The sequence below is a fragment of the Lethenteron reissneri genome, chromosome 46 (genome assembly GCF_015708825.2).
Source record: "Lethenteron reissneri isolate LAM-NWPU_2019-01 chromosome 46, ASM1570882v1, whole genome shotgun sequence".
NCBI lineage: Eukaryota > Metazoa > Chordata > Hyperoartia > Petromyzontiformes > Petromyzontidae > Lethenteron > Lethenteron reissneri.
The window spans coordinates 10,819,082-10,836,106 of record NC_083824.1 but is presented as its reverse complement, the minus strand read 5'-3'; the positions used below and the strand labels follow the sequence as shown (position 1 = coordinate 10,836,106).

The following is a 17,025-nucleotide window of genomic DNA, read 5'->3' as shown; positions in this document are numbered from 1 at the left end:
GTTGCTGAAATGTCTCGGTGTCCCTTAGCTTGGGACATCGGGGCTTTAAAGGTCTCGTCACGTGACCGATTTGAGGGAGTTGCGAAGAGCTGGAAGTTGCGACGATAGACCTCAGGGCTGTACTCGGGGACGACACTCTGCATGGGAACTGATAAGGAGACGCGTCCATGGAGTCGCAACTGTTTTTAACACTGAAAATCCAAACCCGTCGCAAGTCTCACGAAATTGTCGTGGTCAGGCATGCCATCTGGGTGGGGAGATGTTAACTACCTCGCCTGGTATACGGGAGGGTCGTGGGTTCGATACCGATCCTGAGGCCTGCTGTTTGCTTGTCTCTCTCATCATCATTACGGTGGTGATATGTTAATTATCTCGCCTGGTATACAGGAGGCTGTGGGTTCGATCCCGATCCTGAGGCCTGCTGTATAATTGGAGTTTGCGTGTCTCTCTCCGGTTTGTTACATCCACATTTAGAAACATGTGTTTAGGGTAAGTGGCTGATATACATTTCCGCATGATAACCCACTTCGTTGAGCTGTCATTTGTGGCCAGGTTGTTTCTGAAAAAGAGCTTCATTGCTCATGTTGGGCCTTACCTGGTAAAGTGAAATTATAGTTTATTTCAACTTGCAGCCCACTCGGTTGGGGCAGTGTCAGCCGCATTCGTGGCAGGGGGTGCGAATCCGGATGAAACTTCGCCGCGTGGAGCCAAAACACCCTCACCTGTGGCTTCTGCGCTCATCGGCCATGCATCTGTCGACTTGGTACAATTGGTGTAGGGGGGAGGGGGAAGAGGTACGCGTGGGTCGGGGAAATATCGGACGCAGGGGTGCCGATGATCATCAGAGAGAGGGAAGAATGTGTCTATCTTGCCACATGCTGCCATCTATTGGTGGAGTTGTGCAGCACGTTTGTGCGTGTGAATTACAAGCGGACATTCAAAGGATTCCGAATTTAATCTTAATTTTAGAACTTTCGAGACTGCAGGAATTATATTTGGTTCTTTCGGTTAAGTCACGTCTAAAGATAAAATAATAAATTAAATTAAATAATAGCATACGACGTTTCGATTGCAACACAAGCAATCATCAGGTATAATGAAATAGCGACATAAAATCTAACCAGAAACTATAGACAGACATATTAGCAGACAGATATCACCAAGATACATAGAGAGAGAGCAACACAGGTAACAGAGAGGGGAGATCGTCTCTGTGGGGTGGCCTTAAATAGACAGAGGGGGGGCGGAGGCAGAGAGAGGGAGGGGGTTAGAGAAAAAAATTTGCATATCAATGAGTGGACAACAAACATGATGCTGCAAGTGCGATGACACGGCAAGCAAGCCTGAAAATCAGAAGGACAAACTAAAATTCAATAACCTAGTAAAATATCGAAATGTAATGTAATACAACACAGAGGGTCGGTCAACACACAATTAACGCATAGCCTGGTTGATTACGTATTTCAAAGATTGATAAGTAAGAATTTTAGTGTGAACATTCCAAAGAGAGGACACAGGCAGAGAGAACAAGTAGCCAGAGAGAGAGAGAGAAAAAAGGATAAGCTTAAAACTCCCCGTAGAAGTGGTTCAATCTTAATTTTAGAACTTTCGTGACTGCAGGAATTATTTAATTTTAGTTTGTCCTTCTCCTGATTTTCAGGCTTGCTTGCCGTGTCATCGCACTTGCAGCATCATGTTTGTTGTCCACTCATTGATATGCAACATTTTTTTCTCTAACCCCCTCCCTCTCTCTGCCTCCGCCCCCCCCCTCTGTCTATTTAAGGCCACCCCACAGAGACGATCTCCCCTCTCTGTACCTGTGTTGCTCTCTCTATGTATCTTGGTGATATCTGTTTGCTAATATGTCTGTCTATAGTTTTCTGGTTAGATTTATGTCGCTATTTCCATTATACCTGATGATGATTGCTTGTGTTGCAATCGAAACGTCGTATGCTATTATTTAATTTAATTTATTATTTTATCTTTAGGACGTGACTTAACCGAAAGAACCAAATAATTATTCCGAATTTGTCACCGTAAATTCGGAGTATTTGTTCCACGTACGGAACCTATTAATCAGATATCCGATGACATCTCAACCAATCTTGATTTGAAGCGTTCGTGACTGCAGGAATCCATACTCTATGGTTCTTTATATCTCAACCAGTATTGGGTCACCCAACCCGCACCAGCCGGCGTGGCGAGGCTACCGTCCAGCGACCAACACGTCACGGAGTTGTTCGGGAAGCCTTCATCCAGCAGTAGATTGACACTGCTCTCTAAAATAGGGATGTCACTGTCAACACAGTAATAATAATACAAATACGTGAATATCGACTTTACGTTTTCAGTTTTTCTTTAAACGATTACTTCAAGCGAGCACGAACCACCGACCGTTACGGTCTTTGTTTCGTGAGAAATGACCTCTTTGATGTACGGGATGGTCCGGATGTTTTGTGACCCCCCCCATTTAATCCTCTAAAACTTAACATTTTTAAAGTAATGGCTTATTTAAAACAGACATTGATATGCAAAGGGAAAATAATGTGATGGGTCAATTAATTGGGGGGGGGGGGTCATAAGACATCTCGACCACCATGTAGATCACGTTCAATTGTTACCTCTGTCAGGATGTTGCTGATACCAGGGCTGAGCTGAGACAAAATAGAACAAAACTGGTGGCCACAACTTCCTCATACCTTTACTTCACTTCCTCTGCGGCCGAACGACCACGTGGTTGCTTCTGAAGGTCTCTCGGTTCCTTAATTGTTGTGCACAGACAGTATTGTAACTTACAATAAGTTATATTTACGTATAATTTGTGCAATAAATTCATACATTTTTTGGAGTCGTGATTTCTCATTTAACAACAGTGGGACCCACGTGGAGGCTGCTGCCAATCTTCCACTCGTGTGCATAAACAACGCCACAACCATGGAAGAGTTTGCATGTTCTCAGACTCTTTTTGGCTTATTTGGTGGTTTCGTGTCGCCGGCGAAGGTCGGGTGGGAGCCCGAAACGTCGCGACCTCCCCGCGAGCCTGGGCGACCCGAGGGAGCTGGGAGACTCCACGAGACGAGGCTCCGTCTGTCTCAGTGATGTTGGTGGCAGCCACACTACAGAGTTGGACTGATGGCCTTAATCTAAGTTGTCTTGTGGTTGTTGTTGTTGTTTGACTTGCATTCCACTGGGATTTTTGCACACAGCGTTGGTGTACGGTGCTTTTTTTCTGGAAGATTTTGCTGTTTTTTTCCTGGATTTTCTGTTTGCACATAGTCACGTAGTCACTTTAAGATGTTTTCTTGTTCATGTTTTTTTTGTTTGTTGCGGTTGCACCCGATTCAAGAGCCGAATAGCTCACAGGGCTATACCTAATAAATGAAACTTGAAACTTGAAACATTCGTGTGGTGTTACATTTGGCGAGAGGTTACGACCGGCAGGCTCGGCAAACCTGCGGCTCAGGAGCAGCATCCGGCTCTTTGAAAGTACCGCCTCGTGACAATTTTTATTCAGCCCCCCCCGCGCCTGCTCTGGTGAGTCCGGTGTGCCTGACACCGTCGATGCAACTGGTGATTCCGTCCAGAATGTCAGGATGTTGCAGTGTATGTGAGGGAGGATGTGGAATAAAAACACATTTTGTAAACTAAAAGGACCACCGTGTGGTATTCACATTGCATTGCGGCTCTTGAAATATTGAGGGTTTTCATCTTCCGAATTTGAAACAAATGGCTAATTGTTATTTTTGTTGCCGACGCCTGGGTAATTAATTTGTCTTCTTATCCGTAACAACGCAGAGATAATATGGTCTGAGCGAGAGACTCAACATTCATATTGTTGTGGCGTGGGAGAGCGTAAATCCTCACCACACATGCACAGTAAGGAGCTGCCCTATGCTGTGCATGCATGGGAGGATACATTGCTTTGGACATGTCACTGTAAGATTTTTTAAGGGTCTGTTGTTGGGTCTTTTTGAATTTGTGATTTTTAACATTGCCTGCCACCTCAATACGACGTTACCATTAAAACCACAGCGTGGCCTTGAAGCCCACAATGCACTGCGAGTCTCGTGCGAACGTCGCTTGGAGCCCTCATTGGCTTCCACCACCGCAGGCAAACGATCCAGGAACCTGGTGACTCCCACGTTGGGACTTTTTAAAAAGATGTGCGCGGTGCTCGGGACGTCTTTGGAAGACGAGGCGGCGACAAGAAGCGCGGCCGATCTCGGCACAGCAGCGCTCACGAGTTCGAGAGGAGACAAAATTGCACGCTGAAGAATTATTTGCAACGCGAATGTAAGAGAAGCAACATTTATTTTCGTTCGTATTGAATGAATGGAATGTCAAAGGGCAAACTCGGTTCACTAAAATGTAAAAGGTTCAGCTGAACACGTAGGCTTTCGCGAACAAAAATTATTCATAATAAGGTTTTTGGGTTAGCTCGCGTAAGTATAAATGTGTCGTAATTCTCCACCGCACGTAAACAAACACGCCAATAAGTTACGACTTCAGCCCAGCGGTGTGTTGGAGAGTAAAGCCACCGGTGCGCAGAGGTAGTAACGAATTGACACGTTTTGTTTACGTGACAAACCTTACTGGCCGTGTCGGGTGGTAGAGGGTTACGACAGATTTAACAAACACCTTTATTATGCATAAGCGGTTCACTGAGATGGAGTTAAACACGCCTGTTCTTCTTCGGGCTTACAAATAGAGTGCACGGGCTCTCAACAGCAGTATTCCTTTCCAGTACTTTAAACGGAGGTCTCCAGTCCTAACTGCGTGCAGGAATTGCCATCTGCCTCTTTAAATGATAAATGCACAATTTCCTCTTTGAACAGTAATTCCTCAACTTGCCACATTTTGCCAAACATCACAAGTCTCCGGCGTGTTACTGGACCCAGCAACTCCGTATCTGGGGCTTTAAATTTGTGGCTGGGCATGGACTATCATTTGATTTATTTCTCTCCATTATTTCACAATCACAGTTAATCTGTAACCCGGATATTATGCACCCGGCATCTCAAGGGTTAAGCCCATGATGGGGTATTCGATTCTTTGGGAAGAGGAGGATAGAGTCTCCCGGCCAAGATCAATAATAATTAACTGCATATATCAATCAACATTGCAAACCTTACTGAAACATACACACGGATACAGAGCCTAACCGTGCGAAACAGGACATTGCGACTGAGAAATAAGCAGCCAATTCATCGTGCAAGAAAACATTTACAAGTTTAAAGGAAAAAAAGTATATATAGAAATGAACAAACATAACAAAAACAAATGGGGACATTTACCATGGGAACACACACACACAACACAAATGAAATAATTTAACTTTTAAAAGTTCAGGCCTGAAATGGCTACAACAGGCGGTTTCACGGGCAGGAGCTTTTAGCGAACGGTCCGAGCAGCGACCACGTAAAGGCGCGGCCCTGCAATTGCTCGCGCCCTGTCACTGTTGGCAGAAGGCCTCAAACTCGAACGAGCTCGAGCAGCAGCAGTCGGCAACCTGCGGCTGTCTTTGAGTGACCGCTTCGTGACCGTTATTTATGATGGAGGGCCTACCGGCCTCCTCTTCACCACAGTGCATTTCGGCTCTTCACATTATTGAGTTTTTTCTCTACTCAGGACCGTGCTGAAATGGACAGAATGCAGGATTCTCGAGGTATATAACCGACAGTATAAACACATGCAAGTGCAAATAATTGTCACTTTATACACTGATTATAAAAAAAATACGTGTATAAAAAACACTATACAAATATTTAAAAAAGCCTTCAGTTTCGAAGCATAAATATGCATCGTGTTTGTTCGAAGGTGGTAACAAAAAGGGCTCCTGGAAATTCTTGCATGGAGCAGGAATATAAATTCTGAGCAGCATAAGCGTTTAACTTGTTGTAACTGTTTTAGTACGTATGCATGGAGTGCGGGAGGGTTAACCCAAATGCGTACGCTTGCGTACGGGGGTGAAGCCTCGATAATAATTTGTCTACATTGGCCTTCAAATGAGTTCGATAGTCCGGCGGTGGACTGTTTGCTTAAATACGTTAATATTATTCATCCTTGATCGTTTCTGCGTGGTTTAAATACCGGTCGTTCCATAGGATTCGGGGGGGGGGGGTGCGTCCAGCGTACGTACGCAGGTGGGGGGGGGGGGGGGTGTAAAAAGTCGGCGTGTGTACAGGGAGGGGTCACGTTTTGACAAATCTCTGCGTCCCTACTCAAGGGATGTCCCCTGAGCAGTTGGGCTGTAACTGCACGGGCGCACGTCACGCGACGGTTGCGATGTTGTTACAAGAGGACAGATCGTGGTGACAATAATCACGGCTACCTAATAGCGTCACGCGTTACAGGAGTAGCACACCGGGTCAGAGTGCTTCACATCTCAACACATTTGAACGGGCACCCCCAGTGGCAGCTGTCCCTGTGGGCACAAAGTCGGCTTTGGTCTGCCAGTAAGCGGGAGGAGGAGGAGTGGGGGGGGCGATGATTTCTCCGCATGATCCTAAGTGAGGAGTTTGCGGGCAACTTTCGAATTTGGCAACTTCGGACCACGACGCCGACCCAACGTTTGTGGGGCAGCTTGCGAATTACGTGAGCGAGCCCGACGTCCATCCGCGTGCGAGATGGCGCAGCACACCCACGGTGTCAATCGGAGAAAATTTCAACAACAATAAAGGGAGGAGGTGGGGGGCCTTGGGGGGTGAAAGGAAAATGAATTCCTGTTCATAACCAAAACACCTCGGCGTAGGCCGGCCGCCGGATTCACGCCGTTACCGTCTGCAACGAGCGGCGAAAGCGCTGCCGCTGGGCCGCGTTGTAACCCTTCCCAAGCGTGAAGATGAAGCCGAGGAGAGTTCCTCACTTAAGACAAATGTCCTTTGAAGTTGTAAAAGCAATCCCCCCCCCCAACCACGCCCAACGAGTTCTCATTGTGGAGCGTTTCTCTTTCTCTTAGACCGGAGAATTACGAGGCGCTTCAAAACTCAACCCTCTCACACACGTGGGATGCTTTTTCATTATTTGGAGGCGGCTCACAATTAAGAGTCTCCATTGGAACCTCCTTTGCCAGTAGCAAAAATGATAATTGGGTTTTTACCCTTTTATTTGGCAGCAAAACTGACACCTTGTTTTTTGTTTGCATTCTGACCGAAGGTATTATGGTCAATGTCAGTTTTGTTGCCAGATGAAAGGGTAAAAACCCAATTATCAATTAAGAGTCTGTTTTCCATTGTAAACTCTGCACACACATTCAGCCCGTACATGTCCACAACTGGACCGAGTTAAGCCGTAGGCTGCTGTAACACCGACATTCACAGCTAAGCTCGAAAAATAAATACCGATACATTTTTTTTTTGCTTGGTTTTGAGCTTAAAAGGGCGTAAAATCCTGCAGCCAAACCGCTTACATCAGTAGGGTTGACAATTACGCTACAATCTACTTGAATGATCTCTGCATGTATTCCCACTAGATGCACCTGAAAACTTGCAAAACATTCTGAAGATGAGGGGTGTACTGGAATTAAAACTGATAACTCGAAAAACATCACTGTTTGTTGTAGACATTCGTAGGTGGATGACGTGAGTGAATGGAGTTCATCGTACGGGAGATTTAATAAAAACGATGAAATGTAGATTGTAAAGTGTTGCGATGAAATGAGTATAGTTTACATACTCTTAGGTTTTTTCGGTAAAGTCACGTAGGTAAAAAAATATAATATAAATAATCATATAAATAAAATAATAAATCACGACGTTTCGGAGGCAACACAAGTCTCCGTCATCAGGTGGGACCGTCACAGCTAAATTTACTGTATTAATACAGTACTTAATACAGTACTAATACAGTACTTAATACAGTACTAATACAGTAAATTCAGCTGTGACGGTCCCACCTGATGACGGAAACTTGTGTTGCCTCCGAAACGTCGTGATTTATTATTTAATTTCTATTATTATCGCCATTATTTATTTATTATTTCTTTTTTACCTACGTGACTTTACCGAAAAAACCTAAGAGTATGAATCCTTGCAGTCACAAAAGCTTCAAATCTAGAAGTATAGTTTACATTTAATATAAAGTGGTAAGGGGGCAATTTATTTTAAAATAAAGACGCCCCCCCCTCTCATGTGCAACAAATTATATCGTGCCAGCACTCCGTGATGCGTTGTATCCCGAGCGTGCACACCGATTATCACTTTTACAAAGCGTCACACCTTTCCGCAGGAGCGATCGTCTTACACAAAATGTACGAACAGCCACCGTCGCTGCCACAGGGTGACACGGCGTCTGCCACCGTCACACACAAACACCGCACAACCACGGGTTAAGGGTCAGGGGTCACTGAAGCATTGCCGTACACGACACGCAATCCGACGATTGAGTGGTGAGCAGAGCCGGCCCAGCCACTAATAGACCCTTGCAATTGCAAAGGGCCCCGTGGCCAGCAGAGGGCCCCCTAGAGTCACTGCTAGCTCGTGGGTGAAAAAAATCATACATCAAAGGGGCCTCCAACCAAATTTTGCTTAGGGCCCCCAAAGGTCTAGGGCCGGCTCTGGAGTGGAGGACACTCCAATTGGATTGGTGCGGAGAAGGATGATAAAAAGGCGGAAAAACCCGAGGTGATTGGCGGCATAGTGGGGAGACGGGCTATAAGAGGAGACTGAATCTTGACTTAAAACTTTCGTGACTGCAGGAATTCATATTCTTGGGTTTTTCGGTAAAGTCATGTAGATAGGTAAAAAAAAAACTACGACGTTTCGATCGCAACACAAGCATTCGTCCCCTTCTTTTAATGCGATCGAAAAGCTGTAGTTTTTTTTATTTTTTGTTATTTTCTTTGAACCTATCTACGTGACTTTACCGAAAGACCCAAGAATACAAAGGAGACCGAGTTGGAGAGTTCGGGGTTGGCTTTGGATGACCAGCGGAAGTGTGAGTTGGCGTTGAGAATAAAGATCCTCCTCGACCAGCTCAAGCCTCCTTGTCACACGCATGACGAGAGACGGCGGCGGACACTGGGCGCGGGCTAAGGTTTGCTCAGCCCGGCCGCCGTATTCCCATTCTGCGCCGTGCATTTGGAGTCACCGTCAGGGACTGTCTTCATCGTCTCTGCGCGATCGTACTTAACGCACTCAAAGCACGCTTGCTGTCTGCACAGCAGCACACCTAACACTAAGGCGGACAAGGCGGACAAGACGAAAAAGATCCACCCGGTCACCATCTCCTTGTGATAGCTGTTGCACGTGCTTCCTGTCTGCCGCTCCAAAATGGTCTCTTCTTCCTCTGCACCTGCAAAGCGACAGGGTTCAGTGGAATGAGAAACCCGTCAACATCGCGCTTTCAGATTGAACATTTTGAACAACAGAGGATGAATTACTCTGGGATGTTCATCAGTGGACAGTATCGGTGAATGCTGTTTTTGTTATTCTGCCTTTCCAAAGCTGGCATTTAGTCTCTGGCAGGAAATTATATACTTATGCAATTTGTACTCATATACATGATTCATTTGTTTAGTGACTTGCTTACGTTTTTGCTACTTCGCACGGCTATATTTTTTCGTATTGTTTGTTGTCGTAACTTGCTGACCCACCCCCCTTTCTGGACATCCGTGAAAAAAAATCTTCCAACAGCTCATTGGATTCCTCCTGCAGTATAAATGAACATTCGCATTGATTCTGAACGAGTTGACCATGAGAAGCAATGAAGGCGAACGGGCTTGGGCAGGACATCACCCGACGCGGCGATGGCCCCCGAGAGAGTGGCGACGGAGAGTGGGAATCCAACGGAGAGGACGCATGAGAGGTGACCACCACGGTGGAGATGGAGCTACGAGATTAGTTCATGTGGAGGAGGGAGATGAAGGTGCAGGGAGGAGGCCTTCATCCAGCAGTGAATCGACAATGGCTGATGATCAAAGACATTACACTTACAATGATTCTATTTATTTGGGTGAACATATACTGTGAATCTATTTATTTCCGCTGATTAGCATTCCCAAGGCGGGGATTTTGGGGTCTCACCACCGCAAGCCTGGGCGTCTTCATGCGTCAGGTTCTGCAGCAGGCTCCTGCAAAACAACAAATGTTCACAATAATGTTGGTGCATCACTCGGCAGCATTCCCTTTGTAACACCACAAAAATATCACCACCAGCACCACTACACTACGACCATCCCATTCAGTTATAACACGTTCCTGCGGAGGGAGCTGGTAGGAACGTTGGGTTGCTCGGTCAATGGCCAGGGTCAATGGCGGCGTGGTGTATTCCACAAATATGCCCGACTGTGAGGGCGGGCACCCAGCCCCACCCTCCCCACCCACCCTCCCAACCCCTACTTCGCCACATAAAGGACCGCCTGGCCGTCCAAAGTAAAAACAAATGTTTCCTGTTCTTCCTGGCTTTCACAGATGAAAACTAAAGACATTCTACACGTTGCATGATTGCAGATGAACCGAATCGCTATTTTTATTGCATGGGGTTAACATTTGAACGGAGAATAATTTTTAAGTGCAGCTGTCTTGGTTTCAAGAAATTTGCCTTTAAAGAAACTAATTTTGATTAATTAATTTACAGACCCAGGTGTCATGAATTCAGTTACTGTGATGTGGTGTATCTGCCCGGCACTCTGCTCACTGTGGTGTGTTTTTCTGATCCTCCCCCAACACCACCGCTTCCATCACCACCACAACCACCAGTGCCATATCACAACTAATTAACAAAAACTCGGCTGATCCTACAGGGGTGGTCAGGGGAAGGGTGGGGGGGGGTCACCGTGGGGAGTCCCCTGCTCGCACGGCCGTGCAGAGGGATCGCGATGTGTCCCAGGCGCAGAAGGGGTCTCGGACCAGGAGGCAGCGCTCACAGCCCCCGTGCATGGCACAGCCGTGCAGAGACAGCTGGGCCACGCCCGAGGAGGCCGCCACATACAGCATGCCCTGTACGCACAGCACGGGCACAGCGCGCACAGCAGAACCAACACGTTGACCCCCACCCGCCAGGATACACAGCACGCACACGGCACAGCCGTACCCAACAAGGATGCGATGTATAGCATGGTCTGTACGCACAGCATGCACAGCAGTCCCAACACATTGATCTACCACCAGGATACACACATTCACAGAACAGAACATGACACAGCCGTACGCGACAAGGCTGCCACGTACAGCGTGCCCTGTACACAGAGGCACACACAGCACACAGCACCACCGCGAGCAGGTGCATGCATGCGTACACACGGCAAGACAACACAGAACGTGATGATGGCAACAACGATGATGATCGTGACGGTGACAATGACGATGAGCTCGGACCGTTCTCTCCGCGTTCCCCGGCCGTACCGTGCTGGCTGACACGACGATGCTGAGGATGGATTCGTTGTGAGCGAAGAGCTGCGTCTGTGAGACGATGTGAGTCTTCCCGTCCACACGCACCGCCTTGTGTAACGAGCCGGTTCCTGGCACAGCGACACAGACGCGCACGGTGAGGGGTCACGGCGGCGGTGGCAGTGATTGTCGTGATGAGGATGGTGGAGTTGGTGATGATGATGATGGCAGGGTTGGTGATGGTGGCGGTGATGGTAATGTTGGTGATAGTGAAGGAGGTGATGGTGATGGTAGTGATGACAGTGGTGATAGCTGTGATAGTGATGTGCTAATGGTGTTGGTGATGGAAGTTATGATGATGATGATGACGATAGTGGTGTTAGTGATGGTGATAGTAGTGGTAATCCATGACGATGCTCTATGGTTACAGTAGTAATTGTGGAGGTGGTGATGATGATGGCAGGGTTGGTGATGGTGGCGGTGATGGTAATGTTCGTGATAGTGAAGGAGGTGATGATAATTATCATAGTGGTAATGATGGTAGCGATGACAGTGGTGATAGCTGTGATAGTGATGTGCTAATGGTGTTGGTGATGGAAGTTATGATGATGATGATGATGACGACAGTCGTGTTAGTGATGGTGACGGTAGTGGTGATCCATAACGATGCTCTATGGTTACGGTAGTAATTGTGGAGGTGGTGATGATCCATGGGGATTTTTGCAGATGATGGTCGCTACGACGACAGTGATGCCGGTGTTGGTTAACGGTGGCGGTGATGTTGCCGACGAGAGCGCCGCCGATGCTCGTGACGTCGATGCCGGCGGCGCACTTACTCGTGCCCAGGTAGAGCACGAGGTGCGTGCGGTCGTCCAGCGCGGTTGCCGTGGCGACCGCCACCCTCGTGTACGCGTGGCTGCGGCTCAGCAGCAGCGGGAGGCCTTCGCGAGGCCGCAGCGTCTCCTGCAGCCTCGGGTTGTTTTTAATCCACGCCAGGTATTCGTCCGGGAGGTCTTCGGACGAATTAATGCCGAGACCTCTCAGCTCAGGAGTGATGCACTGTCGCGCGGAGAGGGGCATGTGGGGAGGTCGTTTCAGTGCTCATTTAAACACATTCCTCCTGCGGAGGGAGCAGGTAGGAAGGTTGGGTTGCTCGGTCAATGGCCAGGGTCAACGGTGGCGTGGTGTATTCCGCAAATTTGCCCGACTGTGAGGGCGGGCACAAGCCGGCGTGAGTAGGTTAAACGTTGAGTTTTATAAGGGCACCACGGGGTGACCAGCCCCTCCCCACCCAGCCCCACCCCTCCCACTCCCCACCCAGCCCCACCCTCCCCACCCAGCCCCTCTCCACCCTCCCCACCCAGCCCCTCCCCACCCTCTCCACCCAGCCCCTCCCCACTCTCCCCTCCCCACCCAGCCCCACCCTCCCCTCCCCTCCCCACCCAGCCCCTCCCTCCCCACCCAGCCCCTCCCTGCACCACGGACGGATACAATAATCCCCTGTGGGCTGGTGGAACCAGTGGGTCCCTACCAGTATCAGCATTTTAATTTGAGTCGAGGTCTTAATCCACGACAACCGGTAGAATGTGTCGAGTCTCAGTCCGTGCGTTTCATATCGCCATTCTTTTCGTGCAGTCTACGAAAGCTGTCAAACGTTGCGGTCCACTCTTAGTTTTTTAAAATGTTGGTGCATGGGTCACGTAACCTCTGTGTTGGGTGGTGGCAGGTTCAACGACAAAACGTTGATGGATATTTTTGTCACTAATTCCATAAACGTAATTAACGCCGCGGGAGCCGTGGCTGAGTTGGAGGCGGGGCGAGCGATGCCCCCACTCGCTCCCCGCCGTGTCTGGAGGTCGTGGTGGTGGCGAGCTTACCGTGCCGGGGCTCAGATCGACGGAACCTGTCGTCCCGATGGTGAACGTTCGTTTAGGCGGCCGAGCGAAGGCCTCCTCCACATCGCTCAGCGTGTACTCGCAGACGGCAGAGTACGGGAGGTCTCCCCTGCAGGGAAACAGAGACGGCTGCTGGGAAATGCAAGGAGATAGTGGGGGCGAGGGGCAGAGCAGGGAGAGACACTGGGGGGGGGGGGGGGGGGGGGCAGCACAGTGGTTCTGGACCCACGGCTCTCAGCAAGTGGGAACTCGAGTCCAGGGGGAGACACATCACCACAACGCGACTCACCACTGCATGGCGAGCAGGGCGTAGAAGCGCGTGTCTTCACGCCTGTCCCCGGAGTGCGGCGGGCGCAGGGTGGAGACGTCGTGCAGGATGCTGAACGGCAGCTGCAGGTCGGCCACTGAGCACTGGAGCTGCAGCTTCACGAAGGAGGTCCACTTATTCTGCAGAATGTGCCGCCCTCCCTTGTCGTCCTGCACGCAGCTCGTGGCAAAGCCAAACGGCGACCTCCCCGTCCGTCAAAGTGAAGTAAACGAAACCCTTTCCCATTGCGATGACGCACGTGTTCAGATTTCTCCGGTATAAATAAATAAGTCATCGGAACGGAATCGGAAGTAAAAGGCCACGCAGGAGAGCGTGCGGCACAGTTTGGCGCCAGCTATTGCAGATAATGCGGTCGTGCCGCTACAGTTCTCTGCGGTGAATAAAGTGTTTATAAAAATAATGGCGCTGCGCCTCTCTAAATGAAATTAACGCCAAACCACTTGCACGTTCTGAGATTCTGCAGTCAACGGGACACCCACCCTGCCACTTGCAGACCCGTCGGAATGGGAAAGGATTAAGTTGGATTGATCGATCATCGAGGACTGACGCAGAGTGAATAAGTGAACGATTTTAACCTTTGGCTGGAAAGAGGTCACACATATTGAATGCGCGAGCCACGGCTTCACAGCTGACGGTAGGGGTCGGCTCTATAGCGGTTTCTGTGAACTATCATTCGCAGGTGTTTACCAGGGGCCAGGACACACGCCTGTTTACGTAGTGACGAGCAGCCACCGCCTTTGTGAACTTTTGTGCAAGATGCAAATAAAGAAATAACATTCCGCTTACAAACATCAGGATACGCCGGTTATAAACATAATTTTTTTTATTATAACATTGTATCATTTTCTCCATGAGACCATGCCTGATGATCAGCTGACATTGATGCTGTCCATCAAATTATAGGTAAGACAAATGAATACCTTTGCCTGGCTTTTGTAGATAATGAAAATGAATTTGATTTCGTGAAAGCTACACTATACATTTATTTTTATTTTACAAGGATAGCCCCATTCAGCTATATAGCTCTTTTTCAGAAGCGGCCTGGCCACAAGTGATAAAGCAACGAAGTGGCTCATCGCGTGGACATTTATCGTAGCCAAATACTCTTAAACGCATGATGTTGATTCTAAATCTGGAGGGAAAAAACTGGAGGACCCGGAGAAAAATACGCGCGACCACGGAGAGACACGCAAACTCCAAACAAACAGACGTCAGGTTCGGGATCGAACCCACGACCTCCTGCATACCAGGTGAAGGAGTTAACATCTCGTAGCCACCGTGGTGTACCATAACAGCAGCCATCGAAAGCGGTCATCCAAGCTTTCACAAACCAAAGCCTCAATCAAGAATTAACTCTAAAAACGATCAAATTCCTCGAATAAAACTGAAGAGGATTGTCATAGCAACACGAGAATATATTTTCGAAAACTTTCAATCGAGAAATAAAGGTGTTAAGCTCGACGGTGAAAGTATTTATCTCAGATTGAACTTAGCGTGTCGGTTTTCATCCATATTTGTCTCTGCCGATGAGACACTGCATTTTAAAATCAATTCCAGAGTTTGCTTGTTTAGCAATAATGCTGCTGAGAATGTGCTATCACAGAAGGCTGTGTGGTTCGTGGTTCGTGTAAGAAATACCTTTATTTTTTACGCGGAGAAACGGATATTTATTTTTGCGTTGATAACGACAAGTCAATGCACCGACAAATGGACATGAAGCAGGATAATTAAGACGAAATGACGGACGACGATGAAGATGTTTCCACCGAACCTACCGTGCAGACGCGAGCGATGCGCGCCACCCGCGGCTGGAGGATGTAGTCGTACTCCATGGCCGTCTCAGTGAAGAAGAAGTACACGTGGCGGCCGCCCCCTCCCTCGCCGGGCTCCACCACCTCCGAGGCCACGAAGGTAGGATCTGTAACGTAGAGCCCAGAGGTCGTAACCGGGTACCCGATACCCGTACCCTACCCGATACCCGGCTACCCGTACCCGGCCGGGTATGGGTACGGGTACCCGTTTGCGACCCTGGTGCGGCCGGGTACGGGTACGGGTAGGCCATGAGTCACTGGTGAGTCACCGTTTGTCACTCATTTCCCAACGTCTTGTCTCTTCTCACAATTCAAGTTCCTAGAATCAACCCACCCACGCCTGCAACACGGCTTCATCCCAGAGGTCGCAATCGGGTATCCGTACCCGTACCCTACCCGTACCCAGCCGGGTACGGGTAGCCGGGTATCGGGTAGGGTACGGGTACGGGTACCCGTTTGCGACCCTGATGCGGCCGGGTACGGGTACGGGTAAGGAATCAAACCCCGTTTGCGACCTCTGGTAGAGCCCCCCCCTGCCCTGGGTTTAACGCCCACACCCCTTCTCCACCAGCACATCCTGGCCGAGCCAGCGTGCGGTCCTCGTGGGACGAGTGATTTTCACCTGGCTGTTTCCCCAAGCCAAGCCAGAACCAAGACACGCTGGCCTCACGAAAAAATAATCGAATTCTGGCTCAGGGCCAGGCAGAGCCAGAGAATCAGAATATCAGAAAAGGAATATTCCTTCGAATACTGGAGGCATCCAATGAGCTATAAAGCTCTTTGTTACAGATGTCCAGTAGGGGTGGGTCACAACGCTACAACAACAACGAGTACTAAACACTATAGGAGTGCAAAGGTAAGCAAATCACTTTTTTTTTTACTATTTCTATTTTAACACGTAAAGCCCACTAACCTGTTAGCTTATTTTTCAAAAACGACCTGGCTATCACAAATGATAGCTCAACGAAGTGGCTGATCATGTGGGACATTTACAGCAGCCACGGCTAATGACAAGTGAGTTGCTTGTGACATCAGTCAGAACGCTGGGGGTCGACTGGGTCACTTGGCCATGCACAGGAGTCTGTTGTCCTGTATGGATGTGCAAAGCTCGTAGATTACACAGACCCTACAGAGATATGCATGAGACAAGAGGGGAACAGTGGGGGGGGGGGGGGGCATATCGGACTGCATTTTTTCGAAAGAGAAGCGATGTTTAACTCATCAATTACCATTGAGGGTAGCAGCGCTTTTCTCAGTCGCAAACATTCTATGAGATCCATCTGTCCGGAAGATGCTGTTTAGCGTTGCCTGGAAATCCTTGCTTGTCGCCAAGTACAGGCTGTTATCTGCAAAGAGTGGGCAGCATTAAACGGGTACTTGACACAAGACACGAGGCTCACAACACAAACAACGTGAAAAATACGGGAAGGGCTCAGAGTACGCGGACCCGCTCATATGCCACCGACCCCGATTCGTACACTTTGTGACTCGTACTTTCACTACACGCATGGGAAGAGAAGCCGAGTGACATCACCCCCACCCGCAATCACGCGGACGAGGATTAGACGGCGGAGTGTAATTATCGCCCATGCAAGAAACGAGTCCAAAACAATATCGCGTGCCATCCAACCGGGATGCCACATTTATGCACATAGGTTGGACAA

General features: G+C 48.7%; 1 protein-coding gene across 2 annotated transcripts in view; it reads right to left on the bottom strand.

Moving 5' to 3' along the window:
- Positions 1 to 17,025, bottom strand: part of LOC133354149 (semaphorin-4D-like) — a 53,031-nt gene that overhangs the window by 21,657 nt on the left and 14,349 nt on the right. The window contains exons 6-14 of one of the 2 annotated variants that reach the window (XM_061570760.1): positions 16,591 to 16,707; positions 15,326 to 15,468; positions 13,512 to 13,699; positions 13,205 to 13,331; positions 12,164 to 12,386; positions 11,343 to 11,458; positions 10,774 to 10,937; positions 10,023 to 10,069; positions 7,967 to 9,291 (exon numbers count right to left, since the gene is read on the bottom strand). The exons of the other annotated variant lie outside the window; for it this stretch is intronic. Coding sequence (XP_061426744.1) covers positions 9,029 to 9,291; positions 10,023 to 10,069; positions 10,774 to 10,937; positions 11,343 to 11,458; positions 12,164 to 12,386; positions 13,205 to 13,331; positions 13,512 to 13,699; positions 15,326 to 15,468; positions 16,591 to 16,707 — 1,388 coding nt within the window. The 3' untranslated portion in view covers positions 7,967 to 9,028. Of the gene's footprint in view, positions 1 to 7,966; positions 9,292 to 10,022; positions 10,070 to 10,773; positions 10,938 to 11,342; positions 11,459 to 12,163; positions 12,387 to 13,204; positions 13,332 to 13,511; positions 13,700 to 15,325; positions 15,469 to 16,590; positions 16,708 to 17,025 lie in introns of those variants that run through there. 2 annotated transcript variants of the gene reach the window in all.